The sequence below is a fragment of the Nesoenas mayeri genome, assembly GCF_963082525.1.
Source record: "Nesoenas mayeri genome assembly, chromosome: 25".
Lineage (NCBI taxonomy): Eukaryota > Metazoa > Chordata > Aves > Columbiformes > Columbidae > Nesoenas > Nesoenas mayeri.
In genome coordinates, this window is record NC_137549.1 from 4,215,169 (window position 1) to 4,229,795 (window position 14,627).

The 14,627-nt window shown below is 53.6% G+C and overlaps 1 protein-coding gene across 1 annotated transcript in view; it reads right to left on the reverse strand.

The window, feature by feature from the left end:
* Positions 1 to 2,631: 2,631 nt before the first annotated feature.
* REXO1 (RNA exonuclease 1 homolog) overlaps positions 2,632 to 14,627 on the reverse strand; it is a 30,542-nt gene continuing 18,546 nt past the window's right edge. Inside the window, exons 6-16 of the mRNA XM_080359475.1 lie at positions 13,729 to 13,866; positions 13,135 to 13,258; positions 12,011 to 12,124; positions 10,976 to 11,113; positions 8,554 to 8,667; positions 7,878 to 7,951; positions 6,625 to 6,735; positions 5,961 to 6,076; positions 5,665 to 5,803; positions 3,672 to 3,792; positions 2,632 to 2,795 (exon numbers count right to left, since the gene is read on the reverse strand). Of these exons, the coding sequence (XP_080215601.1) occupies positions 2,707 to 2,795; positions 3,672 to 3,792; positions 5,665 to 5,803; positions 5,961 to 6,076; positions 6,625 to 6,735; positions 7,878 to 7,951; positions 8,554 to 8,667; positions 10,976 to 11,113; positions 12,011 to 12,124; positions 13,135 to 13,258; positions 13,729 to 13,866 (1,278 nt within the window). The 3' untranslated portion in view covers positions 2,632 to 2,706. The remainder of the gene's footprint in view (positions 2,796 to 3,671; positions 3,793 to 5,664; positions 5,804 to 5,960; positions 6,077 to 6,624; positions 6,736 to 7,877; positions 7,952 to 8,553; positions 8,668 to 10,975; positions 11,114 to 12,010; positions 12,125 to 13,134; positions 13,259 to 13,728; positions 13,867 to 14,627) is intronic.

Here is a 14,627-nt window from a genome sequence, read left to right on the forward strand (position 1 = left end):
GTCGCGTTAAATAAAACACATTGCCAGTGAGGTCATCTAATAGCCTATTATTTTTTTATTTGAACTTTTTACCTTCACCTCTTCCTCCGTGCTGACTCAGCTCCTTCGCTTGGCACTTTAATTCCTGCCCCATTTGCGAGATTGATACGGGCTCCGGCGCAGCCTGGTCGGGCGGTGGGAGCGGAGGCGGGCGCTGGCGTTCCTGGGCTCGCGCCATCTCCGCTGGTCCTGGCGCTTGTTCCTGGGGGGCAGAGCCCGACCCCCCTGGCTCCAAGCTCCTTTCAGGCAGTTCAGAGATCAGAAGGTCTCCCCTCAGCTCCTGTTCTCCAGCTGAACCCCCAGGTCCCTCAGCCGCTCCATCACACTTGTGCTCCAGCCCCTCACCAGCTCCGTTCCCTCTCCTCGACTCGCTCAGCACCTCAAGCTCTTCCTTGGCATGAGGGGCCCAGAACGGCCCCCAGGATCTGGGGCACAACCTTTGTGAGGACACAGAGAAATCCCAGTGGCTGCTCCAGGGGCACCTGCCAGGTCCTCCCGCCTCCGGGACGCTCCAGCCCCTCCGTCCCCGATCCGGCCGCCGGCAGAGCAGACCCAGACCCAGACTCAGGAACGTGCGTCTAGTCAACACCCTTTTATTGAAAACAATTACAAAAAAGTTACAGGTTACAATAATTACGTACAACCCAAAAACCTCTTACCAACCACAAACCTCTGGTTTTACAGTGTTACGGTGCCGGGGTCTGACGCTCGCTCTGCCCCACGCGGGGGGACGTGGTCCCGCAGCCCCCACCCCAGCAGCCTCATTTCAGGGGGTCTCAGCTGAACTGTGGGAACAGACGAGGAGTGCCCGTGGTCCCCTGGGCTGGCAGGACCTGCTGACACGTCCTCGTCCTGCCCTCCCGGCAGGACAGCGGCACCGCGGGGCCGCGCTGGAAACGCGCCGGCGGCTGCCGCGACCACCCATCAGGTAACCATGGGACCCCGAAGCAAGAGCTGGATCCAAAACCTCACAGGCTGCACGGGGAATGTGCAGAACGCTCCGTGTTCACTCTGCTGCTGCAGCCGGGGTGAGGATAAACGGGAGACAGACAAGGGAGAGGCAGGAGCGGGAATAAACCTCTCCCTGGGCGGGAAGCACTGAACAGGCTGCGTCTCTGCCCGGCCCAAGAGCAGCGATGGCAGAGGGGACGGACAAGGTGTCCTGGAGACGGGAGGAAGGCTGCGAGGAGAGCGGGACGGACGTGCCCTGCGAGCAGTGGGGAAGGCTCACAGCCCAAAATCTGGGTAACGAAGAGGCTGGGAGCCTGTGGCACCACCCGCCAGAGGAAACACAGCAGGGCTCAGCAACAACAAGAGCTTTTATGTCCCCACTGCTCCCGGTGGCTTCAGGAGGGACTGACAGGGGTCAGGAAGCCACATCGTCACCTCTGAGGACACCGGGGCTGGGCAGCGACACCGCTCCCGCTGGGGGGGATGCGTCGATCGCTGCTCAAACCACCGGCTGTAATGGGGCTGGGCTGCTGCTATGAGACCTCACCCATCAGGGACCGTTCAACCAGCTCTGTCGTCCCCAACAGCAACGGGGCCGGGGCAGAGAGACCCCACAACCAGCCAGTCTGCCCCAGTCACCAAAATGCGACAGAGATGCTCTCAACAGCTGCTCTTTTCCGGGGGGGCGGAAACTGGGGCTTTTGCTCTTCTTCTTAAAACACCCAACATGTAAACTAGTTTAGAAGAACAACTTTCAACTATTGCTTTTGCTCTGGCCTGCAGCGAGTGCCCGCTCCAGGGACAGACCGGGACAGTCCTGCGGGCTGGCGGGGGCCACCCTGAGGCGCCCCCAAAACCCTCATCCCTACAAATGAACTCGCTGGAGCCGCGATGGAAGCCCAGGGTCAGGACAGCTTGTTCCAGCCCGCAGACACGACACCGCTCATACCACTGGAAAGCTGCTGCTCAGCCCAGGGAGCCCAGTGTGTCCCAGTCCTGCTGTCCCTACGACGCCCTGAGGTCTGAGCAAGGTCTGACCCTCGTGTTCCCCCCTTCGCAGCGATGGCGCCACGGGGACACCAGCCCTCGCTGGGCAGATCCCCTGGGCGGCAGCAGGCGGAACTCCCTCGGCCCCATCTCGCTCCTCGCGGCTCCGGCGTCCTGCTCCGCTCCGGCATGTTCTCAGATCCTCAGCTCTCGCCACCCCTCGCACATCAGCCATGCAATCCCTTCACTTTACAGCTGCTTGCCCAACTTTCTTCCATTTCCCCCCATCTCCAAACACCGCAGGAACCCACCAGCTTTGGAGGACAGAGGCAATTTAAGTAACATTTGGAAAAAATAAAAAGAATACGATCTACCTTTAACTGAACCAGAAAGATCTCTCTGTACGTATCTCTAAAAGCTTCTCCTAGGAACCAAGACGTTCTCTCTGGCTGTGCTACTCAAAACCACCTTGCCATGCGCCTACGAGGCAACTGTACCACAGAACATCCCTCGGGTAGAGTGAAGAGGATCCGAGAGCCGCTACCTGGACACGGCAGAGCCGGTGCCGGTGGCTGCGCCGGCAGCGGTCCTGGCGTCCCGTAGGTACCTGAGGTGCGCGGGGAGGCTGGCGTGGCATGCGGCTGCGTACGGGTGGACAGTGTTACTCTGAGCATTTATTGCACTGCTTCAAAGAGGTGGAGGAGGAACAGGAGAGAGAGAAAGCGCGAGTCATCGTTTCACTTTAGCGTCTTCTTTGATCTTCCAGACCATCAGCTCCATGCAAGCTCGGGCGTCCTCGCTGGAGTCGTGTCCTTCCACTGGGGACAGAAAGACAAGGAGGGTGGTGACCACCTCGGCCCAAACAAGCTCCTGCCCAGCACCGCTGGCCCAGCTGCTCGTCACCCTCTGCCACAGCAACTGCGGGAGCACCCGTGATCACCGTGAACCACAGCGACGGGTTCGAAGTAGACGAATTTCCACTAAACACATTTTTTGCCGGACTTCAGCCTGACACCATTCCCATTTAAATTAAGGGCTGAAGTTCTGCTAATCTGCAGGCCCTCAGGTCACAGAGCACCTGCTCAGAGGCCTCAATTTCCCCAGCAACCTGTTTGCAAAGTGCTCGAGGAAGGTGGAAAAAATATCATGGAATAGTTTGGGTTGAAGGGCCCTTTCCAGCTCCCCAGTGCCAACCCCGTTGTGATAGGGACATCGTCACCAGCTCAGGGTGCTCAGAGCCCCGTCCAGCCTGGCCTGGGATGTCTCAGGGATGGTTCATCCACCACCTCTCTGGCCAACCTGTTCCAGGCTCTCACCACCCTTAGGACAACAATTTCTTCCTCCAATCACTTCAAACAGAAAGATCAATTGGAGTTTGCCAGAGAGAGAAGGGAAGGTGTGACATGGCCTTGAAAGAGCTGCCTCTGGCCTTCTCACAGCACTCTGTGGTCCCCAGGTCCCCAGGTGACACAGAGAGGGATGCAGCAAGTGTTGCTGTTCCTCAGAACAGCGTTTAAACTCAAACCTCACACGCTGGCCTGCTCACAGCTACTGCCAGACACTATACAGGAAAAAGAAAAGATCAGGAGCAAGAGGATGGGGCTCGAGGAGAGCAGAGGAAGGCAGGAACAAGGCGCCCACATCCAGCCGGACGGGACACAAGACCCTCGCTCTCAGCTCCTCCTTGGTCTCACCGTTGTCCTGGATGATGCGCTTGAGGTAGTCTGCCATCAGCGTCCGGAGAGCCCGTTTGTACGGCAAACCCAGGCGGTGAGGAAAGACGATGGCGGTGTCCACCACTGTGCCATGGATAAGCTGCAGGGAGGAAGCATGAAAAACAAACAACGGAGTTATTTCCCCTCTTCCGAAGGGATAGACGCTCCTCAGGATTAACCACGCTAAAGCAAACCTTCGGTCAGGCTCTGTGTCATGTAATCGCCCGGCTCTGACCCAACCAGTCTTGCAAGAGGCCCTGGCTGAACCAGACGACTCCCGTCGAAGGACGCGAGCGCACGAGCTCCCCAGAGCCCCGCCGGCCAGCGCACCTGCCCCGAACCGACACCGCACGGCCAGGGCGGCCGAAATTCAGGGCTGACTCAGCTTGCGCAACTCAAACGACAGGCCAGGCCAAGCCTCAATACCCTGGAGAAGCTGGCGTAGCTCTGAGAGCGTCTTTCGCAACAAAAAACTAAGCCGAGGAACCAGTTGACCCCACAAAGCTTCTAAGAACCTTTCAACTGCTTCCCAAGATGTGGAGCGAAGCGGAAGGATGTGCAAGTCAAACCGTACCCACCCCGCTGTACATCACACTGCTGCTACACAAGAAGCCTGAGCTTCCAGGTGCAAACCACCCTGGAAACCTCAGGCCAGCAGCAGTGAGTCAACAGGAAGTTTATAACAGCACTGGCTTAGCAAGGATGAGATGGGACAGGCTGATCCTGAACTTCGGGGTGTAAGGATCCCCACGGAGGACGCAGGGAGGCCCTGGCGCGTCCCATGTCAAAGTGCCCAGGACACAGGAGAGGCCAGAGGTTTGCTGTCCTCTAGGTACGAAGTGGCATCAGAGGATGCTGAACAGGTCACCGCGTCACCTGCACTGTGCCAAGGGGCCTGGGGGGCACCAAAAGGTCCAACAGAATCCATAACCATGGGGCAAGCTGGCTTATTTTAAATACTAATTTGTTACTCTCAGGCTAAGACGAGATTAATCTTCTGTTGCCAGGAATATGTGTTCAGTGTGAGCTGAAGGAACATGGATGAAGGCAGTCCCGTATCTCCAGCACAGGAGTAAAATGCCAGGTCTAAGAGATAAACCTGCGTGCCTGACCAAAAGACGACTCTGCAGGTCTCGGCACAGGATGACTCAGACAGGACCCAGATAATCCCGTCAGTAATAGTTCCACAACCCAGCTCCGTAAATGCCTGAGAACAGCTGTGGTTTAACAGAAACAACCTGCTATGCTCTTTGGAGTATAAAACTGCCAACATTATGGATAATCTCTCTGAGAATGCAGCCAAGTTTGGCACCCGCCCAGGCACAATGATAATTACTTATGTAGATCAGGAAGACTGAGGAAGCAGGATAATATAGCTTTAAATAAAAATGGAAATGCTATCAGCATTTGGAGCTTGCCGTGGCCATTAGCGAGATGTCGACTTTACTGCCACAGCCTTCAGACATTACGACTTGACATGTCACCGCTTGTCACGCTCTGCTATATGGCTCTCGGGTTCGTTCTCTTGGCAGCATCTGCGACACTGAGGGAAAATCGTGCCTTTAAGAGGCCAACACAGTCATCCCGTGCTGATAAAACTGTAAATAATTTTTTGATGATGATGATGAACTCTCCGAGAGGCTGGGATAAAGGGTGCCACGGAGAGGTAAAGCGCTGTGCAGGCACTAAAAGCTCCATCTTCCAAAGCACCCGCGGGGGTTGGCAGCCTCGGCTTCTCCATCACAGAAGCTGTGCGATAACGGCTGGGGGAGGTTCTGGCTTGTGAGCACGGCCTGAAGCCCCCGCTCCGCCTGCTGCACGCTCCCTTGGCGACCCCGAACAAGCCCCGGGGATTCACATTCGGATTGGAAGGCATAGGAGAGCAGAGACGGAAACAAACAGTTCCTAAATGTAAAACACACCAGGGTGGGAAAGAACCAGAGAGGGATGAAACACAAGACACACAAATTACCTTTAGTGCAAATAAGTCGCTTTCCAAGCTGTGCCCTATCAATATGGTGTCTGCACTGAACATGTTCAGTAGGACAGCCTGGACGTCCCGTAGGGTGATGCTTGTGTTCTCCAGGTCCTCTTCTGTCACACCTGAGAACCTGCAGAGCCAGAGCAGGGTGGAAAGCTTCCTTCACTGAGCCAACTCCGCAAGACCCAAAGCGTCTCATCTACTAGGAAGTGGTGGTCAGTGGAATTCACAAGCACTCCCAACCATTCCCCCCAAACTCCTGACTCTGAGCACAAGACTGTTCTTACCTGGTGTTGTAGTCCACCACCTTGGTGTCGGGTTTGACAAAGGTGTCGTAAACCACTTTCAGGTCTGAGTTGATCACAGTTACTCTTGTCAGCTCCAGTCCTTGCTTAGTGTAGCACTGCAAGGAACAGAGCAAACGTGAAAGTCAAGCACACGCCGACCACAGCACGGGATCAACAGCCGCTCGTGGAACAGCTGCAGCTCCCAAAACGCAGCAGATCCAGGAGCCAGGGGCGGTCGGGCTCTGCTCCCCAGGAACAAGCGCCAGGAGCAGAGGAAACGGCCTCAAGTTGCGCCAGGGGAGGTTGAGGTTGGATGTGGGAACAATTTCTTCCCCAAAGGGCTGTGGGGCATTGAACAGGCTGCCCAGGGCAGTGCTGGAGTCACCATCCCTGGAGGGCCGGACAGACGGACATGAGGTTCTCAGGACACGGGGCAGGGACGGGGTGGGTTATGGTTGGACTCCACGATCTTGAGGGTATTTTTCAACCAAAATGATTCTGTGCTTCTAATTTAAATGTGTAAGACTACTATGATTTTAAGTCCCCAGCAGAAAAGAAGGATGATGGTGGGGAAACAGCTTTTCTTCAGCCACTTGTATCACACCCTGGTCTTCCTCACAAAGCTTCATTTGGCTCATGCACTGCCCCGCCATGAGGGACCCACCATTTCACAGTCCAGCGCGTAGATTCCAGGGTAGCCATCGGTCGTAGGCAGCTTCTCAAACGTCTTCACGAAGCCATCCAAGCTCTCCTTCCGCCCGTCGTGGACGTGTTGCTTAAGGGAAAAACAAACATGAAACAATTGTTGATGGTAGGATCAGAAATCCAGTACGTCTACATCAACAGAACCTCCTACCTAAACAAAACTAATTTTGTCATTTCTAAAGTTTAAAGAGGAATTAGTTTTGCCTGTCAGACAGTCTGAGAAGTTCACTGGAAGGCACATCGCCAGGGGTGTGGAAGGAAAAGACACAGACAGGCTTTTCCAATGGGTGTCTTATCACATCTGCTGTTTCCAGTGCTCTCCTTTGAAGCTGAAAGATCCCGTGCTCCAACCTTAGACCCACCACGGGACGCTGTGAAACTCCCACATTTGGGTGAGAAACCAAGAAATGCCCAGCACGGTGATCTGTGGCAGCACCGCAGCCAGGGAGCAGCTGCGGAAGGATGGCTGCGCCCGCAGCCTGCTGACACGCTCCGCTGGGTACGAGGCCATTAGAGAGATGCTGGTTCTTAAAAGGCCGTGAGGTTTTATGGTCCACAACAGTCACACAAAAAACATGCAGAGAAGTCGTGTGTTTATAGCCCCATCAATTTCTCCCCACTGGATGTTTTTTGGAACACTGACTAAAAGGAGATTCTAATTTCACACGGAAAAGAATTAAGAGACGCAGCAGCCTGATCCCATCCATGCTTCAGACTCGGACAGATTTCAGGGTGCCCATACAGACCACTGTGCCCCAGAACTCACTCCCTAGCTCTGGCCTTTGGTGGAACAGGAGGGGCACGCACCCCTCCAGAACCCGGCCAGGCTCGCTGGCCCCGCGTTGCCGGGGGCTCTGAGTGCAGGACCAGAAGATGCCTCAGAATAAAAGCGTTCCATGCCTTATTTCTCACTTTCTCAATGTTTCCCTAAAGAACTCAGTATCTGAGCCTTTGCTGGGCAGCTTAATCCAATGGCATTTGCTTAGAATAAATGAAACCACCCCACTCCAGAGAGATGAATCTCCTCTTTCCTGCCAAAAACCAAATGTTCCTACCTTTGCATAGCAAAAGTTATTTAAGAAGCACTTGTCTCCCCTCAGTAAGGCAAGCCGCTATTCTTCTAGAAGCTTAAGCAATGATTACACAACCATCACATCTGTAAGTGGAGGACAAACGTCACTGCAAATAAAAAGGTGTTGCTCAATTACTTACCTTAGCGACCTGGCAGCCCGGTGAGCCCACAGCTCCCGAGCAGCAGCTGTAGTGAGTTTCCCATCCGCCCGGCACTGAAAGAGAGGAGAGAAAGAGTCAAAGAGAAGAATCCTGTTAACGAGAGACAAAGTTCAGCTCTCGCATGCGGAGATATCCTGGATGAGCACAGCAACAATTATACGTCAGACAAAGGTGAAAAATAAGAATGGATTTGCACGCAGCGATCTAAAGAGTTTAAGCCTCTGTTACTCAGCCAGACAAACTCCAGAAGCCACCCAGGTGATGGAAACCCAGAGCAGAGCTCAAAGCAGGTTAGTGCTGTGCTGCAAATAAACCCGACCCAGAGCAGTAAACTCCGCCGGGCAGTGACAGACACCCAGTGCCCCAGGTCAGCTCCCGGAAAGACCGATTTCTTCAAAAGGCACAGGACGGGGGTTTGGTTTGGTTTCCTTGTTTTAAACACCGATGAACAGCCTCCGCTCCAGCCCAGCCTCACGTTCTCCCTAGCAGCTCTTTGCAGGGCGATTTCAGCAGCAGCAGGGCCACCCAGTGACACAGCTGGGAACTGTCACAGCCTGGGAGCAGGACCAGCCTCAAACACACAAACGTTCCACAGCAACACACCAGGCAGACTGTCCGCAGCACGGCTGGAGAGAGGAGGTGCATCAGTACCCACCTCTCTGTTTGCGCAGCCGTCCCCAGTGATGGACACACTCCTCCTTGCGAATGCAGCTTCCAGAGGCCGAGACCATGTACTCGGTGCCACAGCGACAGCAAACCCTGCAGGAGGCTTGAAGAGAGGAGAGAAGCAAGAGACAGGTCACTTGAAACCCTTCACCTGCTAAACCTGGCCAAAGCACAGTAAATCAGAATCAGGCAAGCCCCGAACGCCGATGAAACAACTTTTCCTCTTAAAAAGGATTCCAAGTGTTGTTTCAAACTCCCATAAAGATGCAGCAATCCCTCTGAAAATGCAATCCGGTAGCATTTGCCCTTCAAACACTTCTCAGAGGCAAACACAGAATCACAGAATCATTTGGGTTGGAAAAGCCCCTCAAGATGATCAAGTCCAACCATAACCCACCCCCAGCACTGCCCCGTGTCCTGAGAACCTCATGTCCATCCATCCAGCTCTCCAGGGATGGTGACTCCAGCACTGCCCTGGGCAGCCTGTTCCAATGCCCCACAGCCCTTTGGGGAAGAAATTGTTCCTAAATCCAACCTCAACCTCGCCGGCGCAACCTCAGGCTCTCCACTGGTTTTGGTGCACAACATCAGCCCCACCACAGTTCACATCAACATTTGCTGCGTTGTTTCTCCATCCACATCAAATTATCTTGTACTCTAACACAGTTATTTTAAGAAACAGGAAAAATAAGTCATTCCTTGCACACCAGAGCTAATGAAGCCTGGTTTCCAGGGTCTGTGCCTTGTCACTTCTAAATGACATTCGAGTTCTTCCTGGGCACAGTTTCTGTGAGGACTCTCCAGCATCCAAACAGGGGATGCTTACGGCACAGCCGCAGTCAGGGAGCTGCCCGCCCTGCTCCTCAGGTCCGTGCCATTCCCCGAGCTCCACTGCGAACAACGAAGCTGCCGGCACATTCCCGGCTCTGTTACACCAGTCTAGACCATTTTGTCCCCTGACTGTGGTCACAGCATTAACAGGCTAGCAATAGCTTCAGTTAGATAAAAACAAATTGAAAGAACCTGCAACATCTGCAGGAAACTGCAGAAACAGAGCAACGAACATGATCTCAGAATCATACACAGGAGCTGGCTGGTCAACTGGAGAAAAGGGCTCTGACAAATCCACTGTTCGACAGTGTTAATGCGAGAGAGCTTTCCCAGGCTGCCTCAGCAAGCGCAGGACAAATGTAGACACAAGGTGTTAACACGGATGAGCACTTAACACACTTCAGCGAGGTCTCTCCAAAGAGACACCCGGAGGAGCGCGGCACATCCTAGTGTGAGTCTGATCCTGCTGCACCGCAGCCCGCTCTGACCGGTGCCCTCGTGTGTGTCTGATCCTGCTGCACCACAGCCCATCCTGACCGGTGCCCTCGTGTGTGTCTGATCCTGCTGCACCGCAGCCCGCCCTGACCGGTGCCCTCGTGTGTGTCTGATCCTGCTGCACTACAGCCCATCCTGACCGGTGCCCTCGTGTGTGTCTGATCCTGCTGCATCGCAGCCCATCCTGACCGGTGCCCTCGTGTGTGTCTGATCCTGCTGCACCGCAGCCCGCCCGGACCGGTGCCCTCATGTGTGTCTGATCCTGCTGCACCGCAGCCCGCCCTGACCGGTGCCCTCGTGTGTGTCTGATCCTGCTGCATCACAGCCCACCCTGACCAGCGCTCGGGAACCACGAGTCCTGCCACAGGAGTTTGAGTTTCAGACAGAAGAGGACCCCAGCCCGTCCTGAGGAAACCTGGCGATCGTCTTGTCCAGCTGCAAAAAGGGCTTTAGGGAACTGCCTGGCCCAGGGCTGTCTAGATCGAGCAAAAAACTGCGCGATCCAAACCCATCACAAAAGCAGCCTGGCCCAACGTCGGTCCATATCACACCATGACAGCGGTTCATCCCCCAGAGACAAGAAACCCCTTCCCTGGGAGAGGAGAGCGTCACGAGACACCGACCAGCAGCCTCGTTCCAGCCGCCCCGGCAGCCGCCGCAGCCTCCAGCACAACCAAGCCGGAGTCAAAACCTGCACGGCAAGTGGAAACCCGGAGCTTCCCCATAGAACACATTATTTCTCACAGGGGCAGCCTAAGGACTCTTGTCCAGCAGCCATCCTGACCAGTTCATTTTCCTCGTCAGCACTGAGAAACCTCACCCAGCCTCGCAGCCCACGCGCCACAAACGACGAAATAACGTTTTTGTGACACGCATCGTCTCGAAAGGCAGCGGCTGCCTGCAGCCACCCTGCTGTCCCCCGGAGACAGCTCACGGCCAGGGAGACCTGTTGCAACAGCAGAAAACGCTCCGTGCTGCAATCGAGAATCTCTCTACGCACAAAGACCACCTGCAAGCGGGCCGGGCGCCTGCGGCTGTGATGTATCTAGCAGATCCTGCAGAATGAAGGAGCCAGCAGAGCTTACAGTCGATCGTTTTCTTCTCCTCCCCAGTGAAGAGGACGGCGCGGCCGGGCCTCTCCGGGTGCGGCATTGGGTAACCATTCTCCTTCAGCTGCTCCTCGGTCATGAGATACTCCTTGAGTCGCCGGTACAAGGCAGCTCCTGCACACACAGACAGTGCCAAAGACAGATCACACAAGTACAGGCTGGTTATTTTACTGGTTTTGCTTTATCAGGCCCCCACTGTTCTAAACTTGCTTTCACCTCCTTTGCTCTGGACCAACAGAGAAGTAGGAGCCAGGGTAGTATTTTTTGGTGCATGAGGTGACTTTTGACCTCTTTGACAACCTGCATTGAGTCTGGAAAACGGCTGAAACAGGATTCCAGCTGCAGGCCTTTCTGTTAGTGACCCGAGACTTCTCCCATTTTCATGTCTTAAATGCTAATGATATTTTTTAACGCAGCCCAAAGACGACCCCCCAAAGGCCACCCATAGCTAGCTAAAAAATTCATTATCGAGCCTTTCTTCCTGCTGCTGATTTCAGGCTGCTCGTTTCATTTCACAGAATAATTATAACTTCTTGCACTCTGCTCGATATCTCTTCTTTCGCTGCTCCGTTAAGCCCTTCCAATATTGCTGTGTACCCTTTGATGTTGCTTAGCTGAGCTATCCAGGCCCTTTTAAGCTTTCTCCATGTCAATTCATTCTGCTCTGCGGCCTCCCCGTCTCTTCTCTGATCTCCTCAACAATCTGCCTACATCTCTTGGCAACCAAAACACCCATAACCGATTTGAGCCAACATGAATAACGCTTGTGGCACAATCCGCTGGCTACGATATGACCTTCCTATGACATTTGCAGTGTGAAAATGAGCCCTGCGGAGTGGATGGAGATATTTGTAAGTTTGCCTTTCAGTCTGACAGGCAGTTGTGAAGTACCTGCAGGGCAGGAAAGTTACACCTGGATAGAAACAAAAGCCCGAAAATCGGTAACACCCAAAACACGAGGCAGTTCAGATAGTTACTGACAGTTACAGCCTCGCAGGAGCAGCGTCTCACCTGTTAAATCCTCGGCTCTCAAGCTCCCCGAGCGGTTCAGAGTAAAGCTTGTCTTAGCAGCGAGCTTCCCCCCCAGCACAGCTTCATGGGACACCACTTTCTTGTTACTCGTCTCTGCAGCGACAAGAGTGAAACAGGACAGACATCAGGTAAGACCTGGGTAATTAATTTCACTCCTAGAGTTTGGGCCACTACACATTGGCAAAAGGAGGACTCCGCTTGTCCTCTTGAATTCTGCTCAGCTCCAAAAACTGGCACATGGAAGGTTGTGGCCCAGCGTTTTCCCTCCAGTTCTGCGTTTACAACTTTTTGGTTTTTTAAGGGCAGAAAGGACACTTTTACAGCTCTGGGAGCTCCACCTGCTCCCTCTGACCAAGAGCAAAGAGAGGACAGAGCAGAGCAGAGCATGACCCACAGTGCCTGCTGCATCAGCCTCTGCAGGGAGCAGCTCTGCTCTGAGGCCCCTGCAGCCCAGACTCCCACCCCGAATCTTTCAGCTGTCCGAAAGCAGCCTCAGAACCCGCGAATACGCTCAGCACATCGGCTAATGGCACATGGGTGCTTTTTACTAATCATTAACTGGCAGTCCTCTCCAAAGGCCGGCCTCCCCGCTCCAGCCGCTCTGACTAATGGCCGTGAAGGTAATGAAGACGGAGGGGAGAAAAGGGAAGAGACTGGGGGAAAAAATTCACAAGAACAGCACAAATTGATTGTTTAATGTACCCTCTCGAGAGCCAATAATGAAATGTCTTAACCCTCTTCGTTTCTCTCTTGAAGCTTAATGTGTGTAACAGATTTCTGCGGTGATGGACGAGTCTATCACTTTGAAGGCATCATGTGAAAGTTACTCCATTAGCGGGGCTTTTCATTTTAAAGAACTTGTGCTAAAAAAAAAATCCATGTGGCATTATCTCCATTTAGGCTGAGCGAGCCAACAAAGCACTGCAGGACCTGCCTCTTGAAGGCCCATTAAAGCTTGCCAGGCTATAAAAAGCTAACTGGAGTTGTTTGCCTTTCAGCATAATGCTTCTGAGAAATGGGTCTGTCTTTTCAACAAGTCCCTCTCTCTGTGGCCTCTAATCCGAGCAGAGCTGCGGTCACTAAACCACGAACGCGGTACGTACTGTTCGCACTGGACGGGGAATTGGGCACTAGGCTTCGGAGCTTCTTCAAGGTGTTCACTGCCACGTTCAGGTAGATGTTGCGACTGGTGCTGCGTTCATAAGCCACCTTCTCTTCTGACAGAGCCTGCAAACAATGCGATTCATCACTACACACTCTCTTTCCACTACTGCTTGGGGAGAAGAGAAACGTTTGGCTCTTAAAATACAGAATCCAAGTGTGACAGCTCCCCAGCAGCGCGTTTACCAGTTATATCCACCTCAAACACTCACCTCTGCTCACACTTCAGACTCCTGGAGGTGTTTGCTGCCGTACCAGAGCAAAAAGCCCTTTTGTTTGGCTGCACCACAAGTCCATCCTCTGGGGTTATTAAAAAGATTGCGCACACCTCCCGAATGCAGGGGAAGATGGAATTTCCTACTGGAAATCCCCACCAACCTTACACTTTCGGTTGTATGGTCTGGAATTGTTTAACTTCAGTCGCCTCCACAGAATTCTACGTGGATAGGGCAGTTTTCCGGGTTTGCTACAATTTTAGGAGGTCTCAGCACGTTATTTCCTGACTATATTCACAAGAAGCAAGCGCCAGTACAGACCTTGTCGAACGCTTCCTGGGACGAGGAGCAGAATTTCAGGCACTCGTCGATGAAGAGATTGAGATATCTCTGACGAATGTTTGTTGGGACTTTAGCACCAAACTCTGTGGGAATAACAGGCCTCTGTAAGCTGGTGCTCTAGAGATAAGACAGAGAGAGAGAACGAGGCTGTTCAGGGTTACAGATGTTGCTTTGAGACTCTTACACTTCCTACAGCAACACTGGCATGACATCCCTTCTGAGAATCTGCCCACAGTAACCATAGCACGCACCACTTCTGGTACTAAAAGTGCCACTTGAAGCTTTTGTGCCACCTTCAGTATTCAAAGTGCTTCAAAAAACAACCGCGCAAGTCACCCAGCAGCCAAGGACTCCAGGGGCATGAGTCACCGCACGTTTACACCTGCGGCGTCCCAGAGCACGGAAACCGTGACGTCTGCGCTAAGAGAGTCAAGACGAGGACGGTACCGAGCACCACGCGTTGGACTGCAGATATCAAACACGACACCAGGTACGGCAGATGGTCTGCAGGGACAACGGCCGGCCCGGAATCGCCGGGCTGCTGGACTGTATTGTCCGGGGGATTCCTGCGACCTCACCGTGCTGGGGTTTGTTTTCCTTTTGTAATAAATATCATGATTCTCCTGAAATGATCTCCCCCTTAAATCGAACAACATGTTCTTTACGCACAAAAGCTGCATGTTGGACCGAGTTACGACCTACTACCGCAGTCCATTTAACACCACTTTATCCACCAAATGATACCGTTTGCGTCTTTTTCAGAGAGGAAACTATTCGTTCACCATTAAAACATCCTGTTGTTCTGCCGGTCTCTCCATCCCAGGACATATCCATACACCAAACCACTGGCGGCAAACTGTACTAAAAACAGCTCTACG